Here is a 24,303-nt window from a genome sequence, read left to right as displayed (position 1 = left end):
TAATCTAATCTAATCTAATCTCTAGGCTTGCTCACTTTTCAGTGCTTGTTTCGCCGAAACCTCCAAAGTTCGGTCAATGGTTCACGACATCCGGATCCTAGACGACAATTTCGGCTTCAAGATGCGGGCAACCTGTCGCCTCCTAACGCGATCTTCTTGGAAGGGTAAGTCCAATTCTCCGTCCATATAGCTTCACCAACTAACATCGCATAGGCCCATACATTGTCCCGTAAGTCCCCGATATCGATATCAAATACACCGAATACCAGCAACTTTAAAACCTCAGAATCCCGCCTATAACTTCTATAAACCCGACATCTAACAAATATTTCACTCCAATCTAGTCTCCCAATCCAAGCAGCTTCAGTCGGCACACGTATCCCCCCTATCAAAACCCAAGCTCGCTCCTGCACCATCCTCCCAAACTTCGTGGGTTTAAACTTCCTCGTCCATAATGGAAAGACATACCTACCCGTCCACATCACCGAAGACATGGTAGGATACAAACTGGGCGAGTTTTCGCCGTGCGTTATACCATCTTATTGTATAAAAAATCTAGCTCGAGGTGCTGATAGATTCCTAGGACCCGAAAACCACACGTTAACGGGAAGGTTATGCAACAGAAGAAGAAATAAATAATCTGGTCAGGTGGGGTAGAAGATGGTGTTATCAGTGTACATTATGAAACTCGAAGGCTATCCGGTGGGACTTGTACATACTTGCAAATAACCTGGTAAAATCTCAGGTCGACGGGCGTTCAACCACGATATTTCAATCGATATATTATATACGGAAAATACCATGGCTATCTCCGGACACTGCACATTTGATTCAAAGGATCAATTTGGGACCCGGTCAATTGGTCGGAAATTCCAAAGATCTAGCTCGAAGGGTGATATTATGACAATCCCGACATCTGAATCTCTACATCATCAGGGGATAGAAGGATATCATTGGCATATTCATTCTCCGAATATCAATTGTAAAGCGACTTCCTAATGTCTAAATACCGTAAGGAGGACGCCTCTCGACGGTTTGAAGTTGGATAAGCGCAAAGGAATGAATTCGGAGGAAATTATCAACTAAATACAAAAGCCCGGAGCAAAATGCCGTCACACAATAACATGTATGGGAAAGTTGGTTCGCAACTTCAACCTTCCTCCTCCTCACTAACAAGACCTAAACGTCTGCGAACTAGCCTAGAAATGTGGCTGGTAAGCCAATGTTCCTGGAACCCGTTCCGCTCTAAGCATCAATTGGTAGGTCCCATCTCAGCCGACACTAGCAGCCCCGCCAACTTACGCCGCCACCAGTAGAACTCCATCACGATGGACCTTATTATAACTCGATATCCAGCTAAAGAAGATAGTCCAAATGCGCCGGAAAGACGAGGTTGCCGGTCCACTCGCTGTCCAGCTGAAGATAAACTGGAATAATCGGCTGTTGTTTTTGACGTTTTTTGAGCATAAACAAACTGAGCCGAAGGGTCACAGACGGTCCAACTCAATCAAAATAACAGACAGCCCAAACCAGTGTGAGGAAGTGAACATGTAGGCTCTGGGAGCCAAGCAGCAATCTAGCTGCCCCATCAGCTATACGCAGGAAGTATGTAGAGAATAGGATGTGTAGGCATAGAAAGACCTGAGAGACTGAGAGTAATAATATATATATATACAACGAGACAAAGACTCGATCTTAGAATAACAAAGGGAAAGCTGTTCGACAAAGGAAAGGTTTTTGGAAAGAACGTCAGTAACATGATTTATAGAACAAGAATGCCAAGATGCGTTAAGAACAAAAATGCAACAGAACACTGCGACCACCTATTTCCACCACACCAGTTGTTCCTTTGAAAACCGTCTTCTTTCTTTTATTCGTATCATCAGAGTATAGTTAAGGAAAACCAATTCTTTCTCTGTCCAGCTCACGAATTTCTAACTGTATTCGGCACTGCATTATTCATCTTGAGTTTGCACCATCTGAGAGACTCTCTAAGCATCAAGCTTGCTTCTAGGCCTGGTGAGTTCCACTTCTTCAACTTTCGAAGGCTAGCCTTGTATCTAACCATCTATTCGCTCAAGGTCCCGACCTTTCAAGTGCCCTTGAGACTTTTTCTGAATATCCAACTTTTCTCTCACTACCAAATCTTAATAGAGAACGACTTCCCTTGCAAGTTTGCAAGCTGGTCTGCTTCTTTTTTTCGCATACCAGAAGAGACCCAATTGTTTTCTGCTGCATCCTTCCATCCTTTGTCAGTACCCTTGAAGTGGAGGATTCAGGTTCTCGACACCATCACACCGTCGGCTACTTCGTCGACTGGGTAAGTTTATTTAGATCTCTTTGCTTTGCATGGCTGTGTTGAGTTCGTTAGAAATTGCAAGTGCATTCGGTGCACCGACCATGCATGTTAAAGATTCCGAGGGAGCCATGCTGACGCTGAGTTTATGATGAAGGCCATCTATGGGCGTAACTTGAAACCACAAGGCTTGAATGCCAAACAGTATACCCATGTCTTGTTTGCATTTGCCAAGATCAATGGGCAGACTGGAGAAACCGGTCTTTCTGACCCTTGGGCTGACACTGACGTTAGTACACATCCACGTTAATAGGATATGAAATTGGACAAGTACTTACCTGTCGATAGATTCATTGGGATGAACCCTGGGACTAACCGGGGAACAACCTCTTCGGCATATTTTGGCAGCTGTACAACCTCAAACGTGCCAACCGAAAGCTCAAGGTCGTGTTGTCCATGGTGGATGGATGGACGTACTCCCAGAATGGAGACCTCTCTGGCGGTGCGAGTACTCCCGAACGTCGAGACACATTCGCTCGTACACCCGTCGAAATGGTCAAAAATTTGGCCTCGACGGAATCGATGTCGTAGGTAGACAGGAACACCTTCCATATCAATATTAGCAGACTATAATATATTGGTATGTGTAGGACTGGGAGTACCCAAACGACGCAACTGAAGCCGTCAACTTTGTCGATCTTTTAAGGCATATCCGTAAATACCTCGATGTACTGAATCCTCGTTTCGGGATCTCGGTTGCTGGGCCTGACTAGCTCCAGAAACTTGACATCGTTGGGATGGACAAATATCTCAGCTTCTGGAATCTGATGGACTATGACTTTTCGGGTCCGTGGTCATCGGTTTTGGGACATGCTTCCTTCAAACGTCCATTGTTCGAAGACGAACCCAGCCTCGGCAGACTATTCGTTCGATAGAACTCTCGAGTTCTTTAAGGCTTTCATAAAGTCAGGATAACTGGTGATGGGAATGCTCTTATATAGCCGAGGTTTTGCGAACACAGATGGGCCGGGAAAACCGTACAATAGTGGCGGTGCAGGACACTGGGAGGCAGGCGTCTGGGATTATAAAGATCTTCCGTTGGCAGGTTCGCAAGTCAATGAGAATCCAGATGTTATCGCCGCCTAGAGCTATGATGCCGCTGCCAAAGTAATGGTATCGTTTGACACACCCAATGTTACCAAGTGGAAGGCCCAGTATATCAAGGAAAGGGGACTTGGAGGAGCCATGTGGTGGGAGACTAGTGGAGATAAGGTCGGTTCGGAGTCTCTTGTTTAGAACGTTGTAGATACCCTGGTAAGTGAAGACATATCCTTCTCCCTTGGATAATAAAGAGTAAATGGGGATTTGAAACTGTGATAGAAGGGTGATGAAGGGGAGAAGGGGGAAAGACGGAAGAGGAAGAAATGGGGAAAGGTAATGCTAACTGTTTATTATTTACGGCGTAAATAGGGAGGAACGAAAGCGCTGGATATGAACAGGAATGCGATTGCATATCCCGGATCCAAATACGACAACGTTCGCAAGGCTTGCGCTTGAATCGCTCGGGGACACCTGCCTATCATGATGGTACGCCTTTACTATAATACTAAGGTGATCAAATGGAATGGAATATGAGTGAGGACTGGCGTTTATGGTGCTCTGATGGCCAAAACCCTCTTTTGATTCTTCATGATCATTCTTTGGGAGGACTTTGATGCCTCACTCTTGATGCCCTATAACAGGCTTACGGACCTTTTATTCATTATCTTTGGTCTTCATTACCTTTGTTGCTACAAAGACATGTATTATACTAAAGTGGCGTTCTTTATTATTTTAGAGACAAGACTATCTATAGCTTTATGGGGAAAATGGATAAGCAAATGTTAAACTCTTTGGAATTGATATAATAACATGATTGTAGACAGTAGATGCCATATAAAATGCGTATAGCTATAGTAAAATATCTATATACCGTACTTTACCGGGTAGGTGAGTGGTAGTATACTAGATATAAATAGCAGACGAAAAGATGTCACTCACCCTCAAACCGCATCTCACACGCTTTTGTTTATAAAATTCAAGTAGCGGTCTGCAGGCGAGAAGAAAAGGTCCAAGAGAAATGGCAGATATTGCTATTTGCACATTCGAGACTTGGACTTTTTTTATTTTTCTTCTATGCCAGACGTTTACCCTCGCCTACCCTGGATGAATGTTTTATGGGTAGGGAGGGTGATAAATACTGGCAGTTCTTGTCAAGATGATAATGGAGGATGTGAGACACTGATTTCACGCCTATGAATACCGGTTTACTTTCTTTCCTCTGCTAAAAATAAATCCCAACGTCGGTAGTTCGCTATGCTTCGATTCTGAGATTTTTAGGGAGGAAGTTAAAACCGGTAATCTGGAATATGGGTGGGACTTTTTCTGTTTGCGGTTTCATGTATCCTTCGTACGAGGAACCATTTCACCCGTTAGGGAGAAAAAGGGAGGTTAGAATATACATAGAATGAACACGACATTGGAGAATTCCCCCGGGAGAAAGAGTTAACGTTGCCTGGCCAGTCATGATGATGATAATGTTGATGATGCGAAAGATGGGGAGGAGGGGGTTTTCGAAGTGGTAAGAGTGTTGGTAGGAGGTTTCGGAATGGGGAATGTTCGGATGAAGTCGTGAAAGGAGGGCGATTTTGTTCGTCGTAATACAGTGGGTTGTAGGTGTCTGCGTGCCAGTCGTTTTCCTTCCTCCTCTAGCCAGTTTTCAACTCCCCTTTCGTTTCGAGAAAACAAAAAAAGCCTTTCTCCGGTTGCTTTCCCCCCCGATTAAAACTTATCAAAGACACCTTATATACCGCAAAAAAAGAAAAGGAAAAAAGGAGGAAGATTCTCTTCTAGTCGAAGGAAGAAAGAAAAAAGGCATGATTCCCATCGCCGTTGATTAACCTATAGTGGCAAAAAAAAGATGAAGCGGGCAGCAAAGTAACGTAAGAAAGAACAGACGACATCAGAAGCATCCTTTACTCCTCAGCCTTTCCCTTTCCTTTGCTAGCCTTGCCCTTTCTTTCTAGGATGGCTTCACGGTCCTTGTCGAGTTTTGGCTTGGTGATGACAACTTTCGATGGGTGGATGCCGACTGGGACGGACTGTCCGTTGACCTTCTCGCGGGATACTCTCTCGATGTGGATGACATATTTGAGACGGTAGACCGAGGTGACCTTGCCCTCACGTCCCTTGTAAGTACCACGGGTGATGACGACCTCGTCGTCCTTGCGGATTGGGAGGGCGTTAACCTGTCATTCCAGATGTCAATACCATCATATCGCCTAAGATTGTCTCTTGTGGGAAATTTTGTCGTACATTGTACTTATCCTTCAATTCCTTGGAGAGAGGAGCGGACATGATAGTCCGTCTGACGGAGGAAGGGGCATCGAAATGCGCCTTTCTCGACTTTCTTCGCGAGTGGTGAATGGCTGTTGATTATCATAAAAATCCCATCGTTAGCCTATTCGCTCCTTCGAATCCTTCCTAACAGCATATATGTCCTCTTCGATATCCCATCAACAATATCCACAAGGCATCGGAACAACAAAATCCACCTCTTTCGAAATACGAACAACTTCGGAATGTAAATAAAATTGACGAACCTGTGCTGACGGAAACCATTTTGGCTGATTGTAGGTCGTAAGGGGGGAGAGTTTTAGTTGGCGATGTCGGTGGTGGGTTGGTCGAAGGTTTTGGGTCGGCGTGATGGTGGTATAATTCGAGGATACAAAGATCGAATTCATTTTTTTTCGGAGCTGCAAAAGGCGGTAGGGTTTGTTTGTGTGGGATTGGTCACGTGAAAGGCTTGGCGTCTGTATCTGTTTTGGTGTTGCCCTATCGTTCGCTTAGCCGGATTTGGAAAGGAGATGGCGGACAAACATGTTTGACTTTTTTTTGGCATCCAACATGTCAACACGTCAGTTCTTTACTCGATACCTAATACCGCTTCTGATCATAAGCTGCCCTGAATCGGCTTCAGTATACGACAATGAAGATTTTATTTACATTTAGTTACCTCCTAAATACCTGTCTATCTATCAAATTAGAATCGAGATATCTCAAATGTAGTTACGTAGTTTATAGTAATAGTACCAAGCACAATATCATAAGTAATAGCTGTTAGTGAGATATGGGCATGGATGACGCGGACTGGGAAGGAACGACACACCCAGAATGAAACAAAGCTCGCTCCCATCCCATCCCAACATCGCTGTCACGACCACGGCCATCATCATCAACATCGCCAACTTCTGCGCCCCTGCAGCATCGCAGATATTCACTCCGGCGTCGCGCTGGTTCAGACGCGTCGACGGGGCGCTCTCGCTTTATGGAGAGCAATTATTACAACTACAGTTACGGGAACTCGTCCTATCCGCAGAACCACCAGCAATCCTTCCCGGATCAATATTCGTCTACAGCCCCGGCTGCTGCTGCCGCCCAGGCATCACAGACATACAATCCCGCAAGTCAGTCGCAGCTACGGCAGACGTCTTCGGCGGTACAGCAGTCGGTGGCTACTGATAGTAGGCTAAATACTGCACAGTACAATGGCCTTCACTTCCCTGTCCCGGCACCTGCAAGGCAAACGGTAGCGCCGACAAGCCACGATCTTGACCAATTGACTGGTTCGACAGTCGATACTGTTTCAAATTCTAGTGGAGGGGCTAGGTTTAATGCTCCGACTATGGGGAATGCGACAGGGTATGGATCGACAGGCCATTATCAGCCTTCAAACGAACAGTCGGTTTCTCAGCCAAGACAGCAGGCCGATGCAATAACGGGACTGGCCCATGGTCGTGCGGAACATGCCTTATCAGCGTCCACAGGATGGAATGCTGGAACTGGCGCTACCACTTCATCAACGGGACAGGCGACTTCAACAGCAGCGACTGCAGATTATGGGTATTCATGTAGTAAACCCAATACCACTGCCTCGCAGCAGCAGCAGCAGAGTTACTATGGCACCCAAAGAACCTCCACCACACCATCAACTACTACGCAAACAACGCCGTATAGTAATTCTGCCCCTCGATCTTCGTCAGCGGCCTCTAAACAGTCTTCCCAGAGGCAATTAAATCAGGGCTACGCGCAACCAGCCCAAACCAGCTCTAAGGCATCCCATTCATATGAAATATCATCTGTAAAAACAAACCCGTTGAACACCGCACCTGCATATCAGCAAACTGCGGAATACGGGAAGGCTTATCATGATGGCACCGATCAAAGTCAGTATTATCTCCACAGAGTCTACACCCTTCCGACTAGAAATGCCACCGATAACTCGAATTCCTGCTTCTCGAATACTCATGCTACGGAAACTTTTTACACCCCCTCATCGCAGACTTCAAAGCAGAGTACAATGACCCAGACGGCCTCTTATAGTAAACCCGCGCAGGATCTAGGAAGGATATCGTCTGTCACCGCAGCCTCGGCATCTTCCTATAATTACGATAGCTCAGCATCTGTCCCTGCGCAACCTAACCAACAGCAGTACTATCAGGACTATGCCTTTGCGAATGTAACTCAGCATCAAGCTACCTCGTACAGTGATATAACTGCTTCAACGGCGTCAACTGCCCCAGCTACCCTGGCCCCGGCCCCAACTCTAATTTTTGCATCACAGCCTGCCGTAACGCCTACGCCTGCTGCGAAGATGTCTAGAAAACCATGTCAATCGGTATCGCAAAAGTCGCCAACGAAAACGACTCCTAAATCTCGGACGCCTTCGACAAAAAGTGGCGTATCTCAGAGTACGGCTATAAACGTGGATTTGCCTGAACAATCGCTCCCTCCTGACTTAGATATGCATATGATGGAGCAGCATATGCGTGAAATGGTAGAAAAGATGCGAGAGTATCAATCAAAGAACCCCACTGCCTTCCAACAGGTATGGGAAAACGTCAAACGTGGTAATTCCACCGCTGGAGCTAGGAAAGGAGCCGCCCCGATTTCCTCGACGGGATCGAAAAGCACGCCTGGGGTCGGTACCCCGGAGCAGACAGTTGCAAATCTTACGAGGCCACCAGCCGCCAGACAATCAACTCCAGCCGAGACCGGGAAGCAGACTCCAACCCTAAAAAATGCCGCTCCGCAAGTGCAAAAGACAGGATGGCCCTCCACCCAGAAAGTCGCCCTGTCGCAGACAGTGTCTACTTTTCTCACTAGTCTCGGCCAATCATGCTCGGAATCGTATGCAATGGATCTCCTTGACTATGGCCCGACGTTTGCAGAATTATGCCAGAAGCTTGAGGGCCGGGGTTACCGTTTTGAAAGGAACAAACTTGCGCTAGAATTGCTAAAAACTTCAGAAAGTGTCGATTCTTCGAAAGCTGCGTCGACGTCAGCTCCAGCTATATCAGCGGCAAAGCCCTCCTCAGACGTTCCACCCAGAACGATGACATCTCAATCCATGAAATCATTTAATCCACGAAACGTTAAAGATTCAATCACAAACCTCATCCCGCAAGTCCATCATCACGACCATTCCCAGAACTTTGTCGCGCCTTCTACACCAGCTCCAGTGCCTATTCCTAGTACTCACACGATTGTTGGCAAGCCAGCTCAAGAGCCTGGTAAAAGACGTGTTTCGCCAGCGAAAAAATCTCAACAGCCATCCTCCTCAAATGCTCCTCAAACTCCCCAAGCCGTACAAACGGCACCTCCAGGTCCTGAATCAAAAGCACCAGCTGTGTCTCAGCCCCGCTTCCCGCCAACGCTGAGGGAAGAGCCTATGCCCGATGCCAGGTATGCTACCTTAACAAAAAGTATATACAATTTCCATACTAATGTGCAAATACAAGTCCTCTCACAATCACTATCACCAAGCCCATTTCCCGCTATGAGAACCTCATTCAGGCTACATCTCCCAATCCATTTGACCGATTCCAAGCGGGGGAAGACAATTCTGCCCTTGGAAAGCTACAATCGAAGCTAGAAGCCCAGATGTCACGATTAAAGAAGCTCGATGAGCCGACCCCCGTTTCCGCTCCGACTCAGCCGGCTCCTCTTCCCGCCCCTCTTCCTCCCGCACCATCGCGTAAACCCGCCTGGCCACGTGCTCCATCTTGGAACAAGAAGGACGCTCTCAGACGTAGTACGTATGATCCTCGAACGATTGTCCAGGACGTGTTGCAAGCTACTGGCCGCCACCCTCAATATGAAGGTCTAAATAGCGGTCTTGCAATTCTCAAACGGCTTCACCCGGATGTCTTTGACAACAATACAGATCTCGCAGCGATACCTTGGGACATATACGACCCTCCTCCAGCACCACTTCCACGCGAGGAACGGAAGCCCAAAAAGAGCGTGGTACCTGATGAAGAAGAAACAAGAGGTAGAAAACGAGAACCAGTGCCATTTAAAGATGTTCCTAGAGCGGAACCCATTCCTTCAATTTCGACACTCGCGCGGAAAAGAAGGGTTGGAGGGAAGCGTGGCCGTCCAAGAGGTAGTAGAGGTACCCCTCGGGCTGTCCGCAGAGGAAGAGGCGGTGCTACCGCTGGAGGGCCTCTTGAAACTCCCAACACAGCTACCAATTCCGCTGGCGATCAATCTACAAAAGCCAACGCTCATAGATATGGTACTGTCATTCGTGTCAACATCAATACTCTAAGGAACGGAGGAAGCGCTAGCAGTAGTGGTCGAAAACGCAAGTACAGCGATTCACCAGACCCTCGTTACCCCAGCGATGGAAACGGTGGGACATGGGGTAACAGTTCTTTTCAAACGCTTCCTGTATTCAAATGCCAGTGGGAGAAATGCAACCAGGAGCTACAAAACCTTGGGGCTCTCCGCAAGCACTTGATTAAGAAACACAAGGCCGAGAATACTCAAGGTGTGCTACCTTGTTGTTGGGGAAATTGTGGAACACTGATACCCGTTGGTATGTTAGATCCACAAACGGGAAAGCAAATATTTGTGCAGAAAAGACGGGGGTTGAATTTTGGAACTGCAATGGCGTGGGATAACCATGTTCTGGGCGAGCACTTGAAGGTCGTTAGAGACGAACTTGGTGACGGGATGAGTGTTTCCGCTGGTGCGTATATAGCTGGGTTGTTGCTTTGTTTTAGCGGATGCTAACATACAGTAAACAGCTCGTTCATTGTCTCGAGACTCCTCAGCACACTCAGTTGAGGGTCGTCTACGTTCTATGTCACGTGATCAAGCCGACCGCTCGCACACGCCTGTTATCACACAAGCACCTCATGGATATAAGTTTGCCCCCCCTCCTAGTTTCTCAGGTGGCACTCAATTCAAGCTTGCACATGAATTTCCCGAGGAGATCGACATCAAGACCGATGCAGACGAACAAAATTTTCTCGAGGATGAATTGGCAAGGATTGAGCGAATGGGAGCGGGGACAGAGTCCTTTAGTATTCCTGATATCCCAGGATTGGAATTCGATAATGGCGAAGGCTGGATTACCAAAATTAGGAAGCTTACGATCGACTTGAGCAAGGTTCCACCTCTTCCTACTCATGGTTGGACAGAATCCGGGGACGGAAATGAGGAGAAAGGGAAAGGTAGGGCTGATGATTAAAGATGAAGTGTTTGATCTTATTTATTTTAAATTTTTTTTTTTTGATACATACCCTTAAAGCCTTTGTTCCCTATTACCAATTAGACAGGGAGTTTACCTGCCCTCTGAACAAATGATGGAACCCTTTGAGCTTCTGTCAGCTTTTCATAACGGGTTTTCTGAGCGACGTATCTTTTCGGCGTTGTGGTTTACTTTCCTGAGCCCTTGTAGGTCTCCTAACGTACCGAGATTCGAGACGACTTATACTTGTCTCAAGCTTAGGCAAGCATTGCGTCGGCGTCATTGAAACTTTCTGCCTTTTCATATTCACCCCCCTCCTGTTTAAGGATAATTGATATTCATCCCAATTTAAATACTCAAGTACTTTAAGGAGATACTTCCTGTGAATAGATAATACATCTTTGAGACCCACCAGCTCAAATTCAGATAACAAGATATCGCCAATTACTGCTGGATGCAGTAGGAAGTCCTTCCATTACCAAATGCGGACGATTTCTTGCTAATACACATTCTTTCGGTCGTTTCCGAACGGTGAAATCATATATCTCATTTCTCAATCCTTTGCCACGACCTCTCCTCCTTTGAAATCCATGGTAGTACAGTTTCAAGAGGTTGATTGGTATTTTCTTGTTCATTAGTTTCTTCTCTTACGAGGACTGTCGTCTTGACAGGAAAGAGGCAGGGGTCTTCGAATTCCCCTTATGAGCCGCAGAAGACTACCACAATAACAACACATTCACGATATCGAGTGTAATTTCCACCAGTCTGATGAATACCCACGCCCATAATCGCTGCCACCGGACTGCAAAATGGTCACCTCAAACCTGACGACCTCCAACCCTTTCAACAATTCTGACTCCTTTGCTCTCCTCCTAAACTCCACAGGACTCAATATTCACAACTATCCTTCCATAAATAGTAATTCATTACTTTCGGAGCCTATACCGTTAGATGTTGTAGCATCATGGCCTCTACCGAATTATATAAACCCTGAAACGAAGCATCCGCAGATGTTTGTGGGACCTAACCCTCCCTAAAGCCAAATGTGCCAACGAATCAGCCACAAATATAGTCAATACTGTAATCAAAAGTTTATGCGATTTATACGTCTTTTCGTTACCTATAAAGGATATGTTGGGGTTACGATTGCCGCTACGGCAACGGATTAGTCCAGTTATATTTTTCTCATTGGGCGGGGTTGTTTGTATTGCTGGATGGTTGGGGGTATGGCAATTCACGTGTGTTTTGAAACGGACGTCTGATAATACTTGGTATGGTCCTACGATGTATATTTTGACGGCGGTTGGTGGGATGAGTTTGGGTCAGTTCCCGTATTCGGATCCGAGTAAACTATTGGATCCGACGAATTTGATGCCGGATCTACAGAAAGTCAAGCTAGCGAGTGATGTTGGGAGATGTAAGAGTGAGTTGAGTATTCCTTTGCACGAGAATATTCTGAAAAGCACGAGTAGACTGCCGCTACAAGATACGGGTGGAGTGGATGATGGTATGGAAGACACAGGAAGCCCCACGGATACAAGGCCAGGGAAAGACTTAGAGAGTGGATACCCGCCGTATGGACTGGGCAAACTATAAGCCATAGAAACCAATAAGTCAGAATCATATTCAAGACTAACTAGGGTACCATATAATATTGAGGTATTCTTTACATTGCGGGAACTCTAGCGTTAGCGTAAGTTTTGAATTTCAGCCCAAATAGAGCTTTCCACAATGAGCAGATACTTCCAGAATGTAACATACATTGTCTCGTCGCACCGTAGGGGGCCTGACGACGAGACAAAAGATACATGGAGAAAGTAACCCCAAAGAAAAAGACAACCCTGCTGCTATTACGCAAGATAGTATACAGCTGCAAATGAGTGCGTCATCTAGAATGATTGCTTATCCAACGCCATCTAAAAACAGCCCCCTCAACCTTCTAAAGGCATAAGATCCACGTAAATAGAAAGTATAAGATCACATTAGACAGCCATTCTTTTTACTGCTGCAGATGTCAGAAACAGCAATTGGAACACGCTTTCGGGTGTAATCGCTGGAACTCTTTTGGCTCAGGACGGTCATTGGCGAACTAGTAATGCCACCTTCCGCCGACGAGAGGACAAACGAGAATGTTTCGACCATCCAATCGTACCAAACTTTTCTTCCATCTGTGTGTCGCCAGAATGAAACTTGAGCTTCAGAATCATCTGGGACAGGCATCGGAGTCTAGTAATTCGTTAGTTTTAACAACCAACGACAGTAAATGAGAACAGGAACTTACTCTAAGAGGGAAGTAAATGGCGAACCAAGATATCATATCTTTGCTCTTGGCATCGATTGTGTCAGGTCGGGTGCTCAGTTCAACGATTGCAGTTCCGTTAGCGTTCTCATATAGAACGCATTCGAAGTAACCGGCAATACCGTGGATAACTCCACGTCGGGAAATAGGAAACGCTGCGATTGCTTCGCGCTGATTGTGGTCGTTAAAACCACAATCATGTTCCAATTCGTCTTCAGGGACCGGATGCTTGAATTCCCAAGCTTGATGAATGTTTGGTTCGCCATTGGTGTTTTGAGATAGAAAGTCGATAGCTGTAAGCATAACAACATATGGGACTTCGTAAATATCTACGGAGTTCGAAGAAGTAGCTCTAGAAAGTAGATCTCCATGTATTTTTGGCGCCATAATTGGCGTATAATGTGCTGTATATGACTGAGGAATGTTGATGCCCACTGTAGGGTGAAGGACCCGCTGAACGCCATCCAGGCATTCCGGCGAGAGTTCATTGTCTGCGAAAGACCCGAGAAGCTCTGAAACGAGAATATGCACATATGTGCTGGGGGGCTCCCATTTTCGCATGTCTGTTTTAACAAGGGTGACGGCGCCGCCCCAAACATCCCGATTCATTTTCATCAAGTGGGTATAAGCGTTTGGGTTCTTTTCGATGGCGAACATTGTGATATCTATGCTAGCGTTTGTCGCTGCGCGTAGACAGCGAGTGACAAGAGGGCCGCGGCCGGCGCCTACAACCGCAACGCAGCTGCACAGCATGTTAGAATCCTTTATTCTCTCAAAAGGTTAGGATGTTTCTTACATGTCTTCGATACCCTGCTGTTTTAAATCCTGAAGGGCTAGGGCGACCGCTTTCTCGTACTGATCGTATTTGACGGGGTCCTTTTCGAAGACTTCATAGGTCATGCTTTCCAAGTTATCGGCCAATGGTTGCAATGGGGATTGTAAATAATCCTGGTACCCAGCTCCAAAGCTGTCAAGGGGTGGAGGCGGCGGCAGGTTGATAAGGTGATAGTGTAAATACTTCCTATAGGACTCAGGATCATCTCTTCGTACCGGCGTTATTGACATTGTTTGTCTTGCTCCTCCCTTGGGGGCAGTAGGCACGAGTGGTGGAAATTCGGCGTCTGCAGGGTCCTCTGGCTCGAATTCAGCGTGTCGGGTGTTAGATAAGAGATAAAGAGGATTTTTTCTTGCAAATTGGGTAACCAGTTTTTGATGAGGTTTCGTTAAAACTGGATATCCTTTAGTATTCAAAAGGAATGCGGTAGAGTCGATGATCAAGTAACGAATCGGCTCTGCGAACCATCTTTTCAGAGTATGGGTTCTTGGGAGCGAATACTCAATCTGGAGGCCTAATCAGAAAACAGTTTGTTAGAACGTAATTGTATGGCCGAATCTACATATATTGGCAATGTAATGCTTACCCAAACCTAACCGTGTTGTGTATCTAGCCGAAGTGCGTATAGTGTTCCAGATGTCCCACGACGTGAGTTCGTCATAGAGAACATCTGGAGGAACTCGGTTAGTGTCTTGAGATGGGTCGTCGACGTCATCCTGTTTTGGAGCGAGTGAAGGACCAAATGCTGGTAGCATGATATTAATATTCAAGTAGGCATTAATTGCAAGGCCTTGCACAATGGACTGGCAGTAGCCTGCCATATTCTGCTGGGCCGTCTTCGGGCCATCAATCAACAAAGTCGCAAGGCCACAGAAACCCGCATAGCCTATTTCGTGATGTAAAACCTGTCTCGACGCGGATGCCACCAAGGGATCAAGCGAATCTAGTTCGACCCATTGGGATGTGACACCGATGACTTTCCCTGTTGCGACGAGGTCATCTGGGTGGATGTTCACATCCTCCACTTCAAGTCCAGGAATATAAATTCGATTGCTTCCATTACTGCGAGCTTCTTCGATGATTGCTTGCACTTTAGTCTGATAGTTGATGTTGGTAATGTGGACACTGATCATATTATACTAAATAATATGGAAGTAGAAAATATTAGCCTGAGCTCTAAAAAGACAACAGAATATGGTCATTTACATACTGAATCCCGTGCTGCTCGATCCAATAGATCGAATGATAACGCACTTCCAGGTGCTGGAAGGTGTTCTCCAATGAAAAAGGGCATTGGGGCCTGGCCCTCTGCGACGTCTGCCATATCGACTTTCTGTTTTTTAGGGGGTTATTGATATCAATCGAGACAGGATAGGATAACCTCTTGAGTGACGGTAACGGATTTATCTTGTCGGGTTTCTACCCCTCCATGATGCGGGTTATCGTCTATAAGATTGCTCAAATGCCAGATGGCGAACTGCTTCTGGTCGCCCAAGAAGAGGCGATGAGAATTGCAGTCAGGAAGTATGTACTCCAAAGGAACTGGTCACTGAGCCGATGTGTCGTTCGACTGTGATTGATATTGGACCGTCCTTTCGATAGACTACAGGGCGAGAGGCCCCGCGGGGCAGTTAGTGGGCTGGTTAATATTGGGAGGGTAACGGGGTTTCAAGGTAAATTTAGCCAAGCGCATGCGACCAAAAAATATGGGCATCGCAGATCCAACAACGCAAAAAGTGCAACAGTTGATGAACCGAGGTATTTATATAGCAAAATGAGCTAGATAGTCGATTGTCGAGGATACAGTAATTATAGTAACAAAGAATCTCTTCTACGAGCTTTCTTAGGAATAGAAATGTAGGTTATTTTATTCGCATTTAGCAAAGCATATGCACATCCCATATATTGAGCTTGAATCTCATAATGAAGTGTAGATAGTGTATGGTAGCACTAGCTAGATGGTACTAGAACCTCTATGTGTGTTTGTGGAACGTTAACCGATGTACAAACAAACTATAGTTATACTATTCGATGCCAATTTGAACGTATAGAATTCTAGAAATGGTAATTATAACTGCTGCCCCAGAACTGGGATATGCACTAATCTCCTGTCCACCACGCCGCCGTTTGTGGCTTGGAAACCCACCTTTACTTTAGAAGCAAAGGCTGACCGAATTCGACCATTCGCTATTCGTTCAATTGCCTTTGAAAGTTTCTTTAATATTTTTGCCCACGAATACACAGCTGTTCCGGACTCTCCCATAATGTTGCGAACATCTTTCATCGCATGCTCGAACCGCAGTAGCCTTTCTGGGTATTTGATGGGATGTAGGCTCGGAAGGGAAATTATCTCCTCGATTAGATTTGTAGAATATTGCTCTAGTTGCTTCCTAGCCCTAGCAGATCATTAACAGCAATGGATAGAGTCTGCTCTATCTGTGCCGGCTGCTCCGCGCTTATCAGAACATCGCCACCAAAAAGATCTTCCTTGTCCCAGATTCATGTAAATATAACTTGGTGAATATGTCGTTCTTAAGAAAATAGGCGATCCTATTCACCAAATCACAGATATTCATCCTCTCCTTTAGTTTTTGGGTTCCTCCCCACTATTCGATATAGCCTCGACTCGAGTAACGTGGGGTTGGAACTCGATGACGAGTGGCTTCAATTTCTCGTGACCTTTTTTGAAGACTCAGCAAAGGACTTACTTGACTGGATTCTTGGGGTGTACTTCGCCAAAGATACATTCGTGGACACTATCAAGGAGCTAAAAAATCGCAGATAATGTCTGATGAGGGTATTTCGCGGTGGTCTTCAGGACTTGCAAAAACGCCGAAGACGCCTCAGCTCGGCTGAGAGAATTTTACCAAGCGATAAGGAAAGAAATACCCGAATCCGAGCCCGAATCCGAACCGGAGGTGGAGTTCCAAACTCCAGGAATCCTCCCATACACCCCAGGAGTCGGGCTGCCTGGATGGTTTGAACCCCGGAGGATCTGGTGGGTGAAGGTGATGTCTTTTACCGGCTAAATAATGGACCTCTTACGCCTCCATCAAATATCCAAGGCGATGAATACATTAATTATTTAAGGAACGCACCCTCTCATCGGAACACAGGGTCTATCGAGGAGGAGGAGGAGGAGGAGGAGGAGGAGGAAGAGATTCGTAATTCTGAGTAGTTAGAAGATCTATGTGATAGGTCCAAACCTCGGTAACAACAGAAGACGTCTTTTAGGGAGCAGGGGACATGTACAAGGAGCTTAGCGGTTGTCACTAGGCACACCCTATAACCGGGTTTGGGAGCTGAATATTAATGGCAAGTGTCGTCTCACAAATCGACGCCTATGAAGGTTATAAAACATGTTTCTAGTTTGGACCTAGCTTCTGGATAATCTCGCATAAATAAATATTTAACCTATCCATAGCTAAGCATCAGCAGTGATCTGATGAAGGACCGCCTCTGAGCGATGCGTAGCGCAATCGATAGCTATCAAGAGGAGCAATATTGACCTATGCACAAACGTTAGTAAGTTGGGGAATGGAAGAGAAAGGATAGTAATGGAAGCACGTATAACCCAAGACGTGAGACCACCCAAGACCAGGCACATATAAAGTCTTAGGCACTGATCCGTGGGCGCCAACCATAGAAATACGGTCGTTATGCCGTCTTTTTAAAAATGAGATTCGACAATAAAATTGTCAAGGGTTTTCAAAAATTATGCCAAAAGCCTCGCACTTCGCCACCTAAATCTCTGAATTTACTCCTCAGTCTAACGTCCCGGCATACCCCGAGCCTATTCCCACAAATCATCAGGTCTCCCATCATGATATCAAGCAGTCACAATGCCTCCTATCACATCTGAAAACGCCACAGCACACCGCCTGACTCCTGCTTTTGCCCTCTCTCTACACCCACCTCTCGCGACGGCGACTTACAGATCATACACAGCAGCATCCGCAGTCACCACCAACAACCATAACAATTAGAACGAACCAATTCGCGCATTCGCCATATCCATCTACTCTTGGACCCAAACAAGAACTTCAAAAATCCGGTATAATGTCAAGAACAGACAGTTTCTCCCGCAAGGGCGAGCCCATAGCTCTCACCAACGAAACTTACCCTCGAACCTCATGACAAAGTAAGAGGGCCCGCCGAAGCGGACATCGCGGCGCCGTCGACACAAGGTTCTTTTCAAGTATCCATCAGATTCTGTTCCGTGGCCGTAGAGAGTAGCAGATGAGACAACCGCAAATTAGTCGGATAACTTCAAGATTATGATTATCGCAAGGTCGGCCGTAATAGCGGAGAGGTATGTACGTCCATAAGCGCCCGCGGTATCGAAAAGGACAAGATTGAGGGACTGCCGGTCGGACCTGCAAGACATGCGCACGTAGGTCGGGTTCAGAACTACCCCAGTGGGTTATGATCGGGAAGAAATGCGGCAAGTCAAGAAAAATGGAAGCCCGACAAGATGTCCCATAGGCCGGTGCGGTCTTGCGACCAAGGAGGCCATCGACAAGAAAGACGAGACTGTAAACCACAAGGCACCCGCTAGAGTGCAAGAAAAGGATGGAGTGTTCTTACCAATTAAACATGACCTCGCAAACCTACCCATCCGCCGTCGTATTGCCAGCCGTAGATTCTCGAAACGTCAACTATAAACATCACCGTTCTACTCCTACCAACGCTGCTGGTCCTACTATCATTTACATCACAACAGGAAACCGACGTCCCATCTCGCGAATGCAAACAGCCAAGGACACTGTTAGATGCTTCCAGCCTCATCCCGCGAAGACCGTATGCCATTCCGATACTGAAACGAGCCTCACACATCGATTTCCAAGCTGCCGCGAACCTCGCTGAAATACCAAACTGAATTCAGGACCACTGTCTGTGAGTAGCGTCATCACCCGAGTACGTCTTCTCATTTCCGTGAAAATATCACGAGCGGTGAAAGCACGTAGCACAAAAGACCGCTAGGTTTAAGGCCGCCCGGGACCTTAGTTTTTATTTCGATGCCTGAGTATACGCTCTGCCATCATTTCTGCGGATCCACCGAAGTAGAACGCATAGTGACTCGAGAGGATATGTGCGTTCTGAAACTGTGCCCAAAGGCACCACACGGTTTTATTTGCAGAACGCAGAGGACCGTGCGTCCGATGAGGTTTGGGAACAATACGGAGAGTTGAAATGAGAACAAGGGAGAACTTTAGATTACAAAGTTCAGGATCAAGGAGTGGTCACGTCACAGCTTTGCCCGGTAAGCCATATTCATGCACTCTTCTCCGATGTGGTTGCCGTATCACCATGTTGCCTTTCCGGAACGGGTCCGCGATGCCAATGTGTGTTTTTATGTGGGTACTATCAGAGTCGAGCTGGCCGCACGTCCCAAATATAGAACGGCAGGATATGAAAGTTCGCCAGCCATCAGGAATTTAGCTTGATTGAACACTGGCCAATGCTTTCCTCCCTTTTTTGATGACTGTTTCCGGCGAGTGACCCTCCCAGCAATTTGTAACCCCCAGTGAAGGGATAGCAGAATCCCACATACTCGATTGTAGGCAAGCAGCGTTCTAGGTGGTGGTGAATGGCAGAGCCAAAGAGATGCAATGAGACCTTGTCCGGACTGCTACTCAGATGCATCCTTCTCCAAACAGATCTATTTTGTGCTTTCGCGTAACCAGAATAGACCCGGATCGTTCCAAGACCACTTCTCTCCAGTTTTATTGTATGCTGCAAGAAACCATCAAGCGGAAATTTCTCCCTCTGCCAATACCCCGAAAAGTTTCGACAAAAAAGACTTTGAGCCCGCACCACATATGACGTATACCCTTCTGACTTGATGCTTAGGGTTAAGTTCCAGAAGCCCGCACCACTCCGCTGTTTGACGAGACAAAGTGCTTTCCAGCCGCCGAACACCATTTCCACCACCAAAGAGCCATTGGTCCATACTCTGAGGCCGATTCTATGGCAGCAGTCATGGGACGACGGTTTCGGATTGGGCCCCCGCGAACCGTGTGGGGTGACGTTGAACGCAATCTATTTGAAACAGTAGTTGATTCCCTCATTCACACTGAAGTGTACGTTTGGTCCGCAAAACTCATGATAGCTGGAAATCGATATGGATAGGTTCATCTTTTGTATCGGACGCAAGTCTATAGTAGAGAGAGTCTATATTAGCTCATTACAAACAGATAGAAGTATAACAGAGTAGGCTTCGCAGAACGGTCGACATTGACGCGGCCGAGGGGCACAATTGTCGTGACGTATCAAGTAGGTAGCTGTTGGAGCAGGAATAGTTAGGCAATAGGTCAGAGTTCTATCATCTCGAGAATATAAACGCCCACGGGGACGGTTGGAGGCGATAAGATGGGCATCTTGCTGGTGCATTGGTCTGGTGTTGGTTGTAGAAGAGGAGGCCGAAAGGGGACTCGGCACAACCTCACTAATTTTGCCCCTTGTGACACGAGTCTGGCCCTGTGTAACCTAGGAGGACGCGATGCGAGACAACACAAAACACGCCCTCGCATGACTACAGAATACCACAAAAACAACACCATTTGTGGGCCATGATGGGATAGTCCTGACCTGCAAGATTTCCTCTGGGACCACAGCCTCCCGTCCAAAAAAAAAAAAAAAAAAAAAAAAAATCTCACCTTAAATTTCCAGCTTAAATCTTGCACAAAGAAAAAAGAAAGATTACTCACCCAAGCTACTCTTTCAGATAGAAACCTGCTCAGGATCCACTTCATATAATAGGTCATACATATAGTTACATTTTGTAACACCTACCAACCGGTTTCTTGCCATTGACACTTGTCAAACCCGCGCATAAAGACATTACATAATATTTTGGACCACAGGAACTTCAGTATTCTCCACAGCGTTTGGTATCCCTCCAATCCGATAAAGATAATATAACACTTGCTACAAATCGGCTCATCCCCATGCCCGAAAAGAGCCAAGTAACCGCCAAGTCAGAGCTGGGGTGTTGTCGCCAAGTTGCTTTGCAGCGCCGAGAGAGGGTTTTTGAGCGGGTTTTCGGTCCGTGGCGTAGGTAGAGCTTCACGATAGGTCCAGCTAATATAGCTAATCCACATGTGGCCACTACGAGAGCTCTTAAGTTTAATCCTATTGCTATGTTCGCGAGGTTCGACATCACGAACGTTGTTATCGTTATCATATTAGATGCAGGTGCAAATCCTAGAGCTTATTCCATACTCGCCATGAAGTCACGGCGTTCAGCCAGACCCTCGGGCCCTCATACTAATATTAATGAGAATCAGTTGGGACATCCCAATGGCGCCATGGAACATGGTACAGCGCTGACATCGACAATCCAATATCGAAGTGACTAGTAAGAGCCACCAGGCGGATCTCTTCTATATAAGCATTGGTAACGCCGCGGGTTTCAATGGATCAGCACTGCAGCTCGACCGCTCCTGTCGACGTGGGAGGAGAACCCATTTTACCTAGATTTATATTTACTTAATCAAATCTTTTCTCTATTATGATGTTAAAACAGTTTGCTATCAAGGCAGTCGCTGTCACTCTTTTCTCCCATGGGGTGGTAGCAGACGGTCATGGCCTCATCGGATGGGGTATAACAATGTATGATCCGCCCTGCGCATTCGCATGTCGCGGTGTCATTTCAAAGTGTACCCTGCTCTGCACTCCCATAAACGGTACCGTTAATCATGGGACCAGCCATCATCCTGTTTCCACACCTCCAGAATGCTTTACTACCGATGTTGCCTTCATGCGCACAATGGCACTATGCATTGACACTTACTGTCCTACCAATGGTGCGCCGTCCATGAGTAAGATTGAGGACTATTGGTACGGGCACCTGGGTACTGGAACCGTCGGAACCTATAAATGGGTTCCAACTATGTCTTACATAGTAGCTCTACAAGGCGCCAAAGAAGATAAACGCAACGGCGTCACATTCCCCAATACCACGAGTACTTCGGTCGGCGAGCACGCAGGTCATAATATGCTTCGCGCACGAGTTCTTCGACGCCACGAAGATTCGAGTACATTGCCAACCATTAAATCAAACCAGCCACTCAATGTCACGAGTGTGATTAGCGCCAGTGATTGGAAATCACAATATAATGGCATGATTACCTTCGAGACTAACGAGGATGGGCACTCCACATATACGTAAGGCTCTAGATTCTATCTATAACAGATGCGACGCGTTTAATACAGTGATACTAATGAAAACATCGTCTTAGAATTATATTGACGCTAATTGTTCTCCTATTACCCGTGGCCCTTTCCCTCCTCCGTTTCGTACCTGGACTTACACGCAGCAAGGGGTGGACCTATTTCAACTCGGTTCTCAATTACCCAGCCGTTTGGGGCTCCAGTCACCGTGAGCCAGTGGCAATGATAGCCGGTGGAGGTCTCATTCCTACGCGCGGCCAGGCTATGTATATCACGTTGATCAGCATCCTCAACATCGTTTTCCTTACGGCCCCATATATCTACCTCTACCCTCAGTCAATATTCGGCTCACGTGATGAGCAGAACATGAGTGTTATGGGATGCCGTGCCGGTGTTCTAGCCATGGGAAACATGGTAGCAATGTTTGTATTCTCATCTCGGAATAGTGTATTGCTTTATATCACGGATTGGAGTCATAGTACCTTCCTTCTCCTCCACAGATGGCTCGGATACTGGACCATAATCCAAACGGTCCTTCACTCAATCCTCCTCCTTGCCTACTACGTCAAGTTCGGAGACTATGCGGCAGAACTGGCTTCATTGTATTGGATTTGGGGTATTGTCGCAACGGTGGCTGCTGTCGCAATCTGGGTGTTCTCACTTCTCATCGTACGACAAAAAGCATATGAGTTCTTCTATATCACACATATTGTTCTTATTGTATTGTTCCTCGTCGGTTACTATTATCATATCTGGTACCGATACACCTACAATTGGGGCTATGAGATTTGGGCCTTCGTTGCCATCGGTATTTGGGGCAAGGATAGAATTTTAAGAGCTGGGCAGATGATTTACCACGGTTGGAGAACTGCAAAAATCACTAGTGTGGAAGGCGCCAACGGCGAGTATCTACGCATCGATATCGATGGAGTCCACTCCGAGGGCGTCGTCTACCTTTGTTTCCCAACCCTCGCCTTGAATTTCTGGCAGACCCATCCTTTCTCCATAGTATCCTCCTTTGCTCGTCACGAGTCCACTCAGCAAGCAACACCGGCGAAGTCGACGGTCCAGGACTCCGAAAAGCAGGCTGAAACAGAAATCACCGTCGCTAGCCCTAGTCCGAACCAGTCGGATACAGCATCCACCTCATCAAGTCCGCCTCACAACGTTGTATCTCGTACCCGTATTATCGTTCGTACCCGGAGTGGTATTACTTCCCGCCTTGCCGCAAGGTTAGCGACAGCAGGTACAGAGCTTCGCCTACCTGTCCTTATCGAGGGACCCTTTCATTCGACTGTTTCTTCACAATTGTCGCAATGTAACACTGTGGTGTGTATTGCTGGGGGCGTGGGTATCACAGGAATCCTGCCACATCTACACCAGTTTGGTAACCCTCGCAACGGCCGGCTTTACTGGGGTATGCGAGATACAAGTCTGAAGAATACACTTGCAACTGAGATAGCCGATCTGCCTTCAAGTATACAAATCGAAACAGCCGTTGGAAAACGTCTAGATGTGGAGTCTATTATACGGGAAGAGCTAGCAAGCCGTACTTCTGGTGGTCTAGTTGGGGTTGTGGTCTGTGGTCCCGCAGGATTAGCAGACGAGGTTCGAAGACAGGTTACAGGTTTAACAAGTCGTGGGGCTACAACGGCCCCATACATTCTTATCGACGAGGCTTTTAGCTGGTAGTAATAGCTGATAGCTACGGAATTTCTTTTTACAAATATTGTAAACTTAATGCTAATTCATTAGTACTCAAGGCCTAAGTCTCAGATCAGTTAGTGGTCTCGAGTTTGAATTCATGAAGTTTTCCGAGAAACTAATGGTTATTTCAATATTTCGTTGACGGGTGTTAGATTATCATAAAGCATCGGGGAGAATATATCACATCATTTAACACGCTATCTTGTAGATGCACAATCGATTGCAATCTTCTTGAGTACTTATATTTCCTCGCTTTCCAATATTCGTTCATTTCCTTGAACATAGAAGGTTCATCACCCAGATTGACCTTACCCTGACAGTCCATCCCGAAAGAAACAGTGCCATACCAACGGCCGTAAACATTTTCGAATGCCACCTGGCATATTCTCCATTTAGAGTGTAAAAAATCATAC

The 24,303-nt window shown here is 46.5% G+C and overlaps 6 protein-coding genes across 6 annotated transcripts; 4 read left to right on the top strand and 2 right to left on the bottom strand.

Annotated features, from left to right (window-relative positions):
- Window positions 1-121: 121 nt before the first annotated feature.
- Window positions 122-635, top strand: DFL_009786 (mitochondrial 37S ribosomal protein uS19m; the record flags this gene model as incomplete). Its single annotated transcript, XM_067639724.1, has 4 exons — window positions 122-164; window positions 214-229; window positions 345-524; window positions 584-635. 4 exons carry the CDS (start codon window positions 122-124, stop codon window positions 633-635), a joined length of 291 nt encoding a protein of 96 aa, XP_067487484.1.
- A 2,648-nt stretch (window positions 636-3,283) lies between these two features.
- DFL_009785 (uncharacterized protein) lies at window positions 3,284-3,853 on the top strand (the record flags this gene model as incomplete). Its single annotated transcript, XM_067639723.1, has 3 exons — window positions 3,284-3,401; window positions 3,603-3,610; window positions 3,767-3,853. The coding sequence occupies 3 exons, from the start codon at window positions 3,284-3,286 to the stop codon at window positions 3,851-3,853; spliced, it is 213 nt and encodes a 70-aa protein (XP_067487483.1).
- Window positions 3,854-5,310: 1,457 nt separating this feature from the next.
- DFL_009784 (60S ribosomal protein uL24) lies at window positions 5,311-5,956 on the bottom strand (the record flags this gene model as incomplete). Its single annotated transcript, XM_067639722.1, has 3 exons — window positions 5,311-5,583; window positions 5,651-5,763; window positions 5,938-5,956. The coding sequence occupies 3 exons, from the start codon at window positions 5,954-5,956 to the stop codon at window positions 5,311-5,313; spliced, it is 405 nt and encodes a 134-aa protein (XP_067487482.1).
- Window positions 5,957-6,508: 552 nt separating this feature from the next.
- Window positions 6,509-10,874, top strand: DFL_009783 (uncharacterized protein; the record flags this gene model as incomplete). Its single annotated transcript, XM_067639721.1, has 5 exons — window positions 6,509-6,630; window positions 6,689-9,079; window positions 9,136-10,169; window positions 10,227-10,370; window positions 10,429-10,874. 5 exons carry the CDS (start codon window positions 6,509-6,511, stop codon window positions 10,872-10,874), a joined length of 4,137 nt encoding a protein of 1,378 aa, XP_067487481.1.
- Window positions 10,875-12,851: 1,977 nt separating this feature from the next.
- Window positions 12,852-15,332, bottom strand: DFL_009782 (uncharacterized protein; the record flags this gene model as incomplete). The annotated part of the gene is made up of 5 exons (XM_067639720.1): window positions 12,852-13,100; window positions 13,156-13,915; window positions 13,970-14,522; window positions 14,595-15,147; window positions 15,219-15,332. The coding sequence occupies 5 exons, from the start codon at window positions 15,330-15,332 to the stop codon at window positions 12,852-12,854; spliced, it is 2,229 nt and encodes a 742-aa protein (XP_067487480.1).
- A 6,192-nt stretch (window positions 15,333-21,524) lies between these two features.
- Window positions 21,525-23,875, top strand: DFL_009781 (uncharacterized protein; the record flags this gene model as incomplete). Its single annotated transcript, XM_067639719.1, has 2 exons — window positions 21,525-22,177; window positions 22,252-23,875. The coding sequence occupies 2 exons, from the start codon at window positions 21,525-21,527 to the stop codon at window positions 23,873-23,875; spliced, it is 2,277 nt and encodes a 758-aa protein (XP_067487479.1).
- Window positions 23,876-24,303: the final 428 nt, after the last annotated feature.

Source organism: Arthrobotrys flagrans, assembly GCF_004000055.1.
Source record: "Arthrobotrys flagrans strain CBS H-5679 chromosome Unknown unitig_1, whole genome shotgun sequence".
NCBI classification, from domain to species: Eukaryota; Fungi; Ascomycota; class Orbiliomycetes; order Orbiliales; family Orbiliaceae; genus Arthrobotrys; species Arthrobotrys flagrans.
The sequence above is the reverse complement of the archived record's forward strand: the minus strand, read 5'-3'. Positions and strand labels throughout refer to the sequence as shown.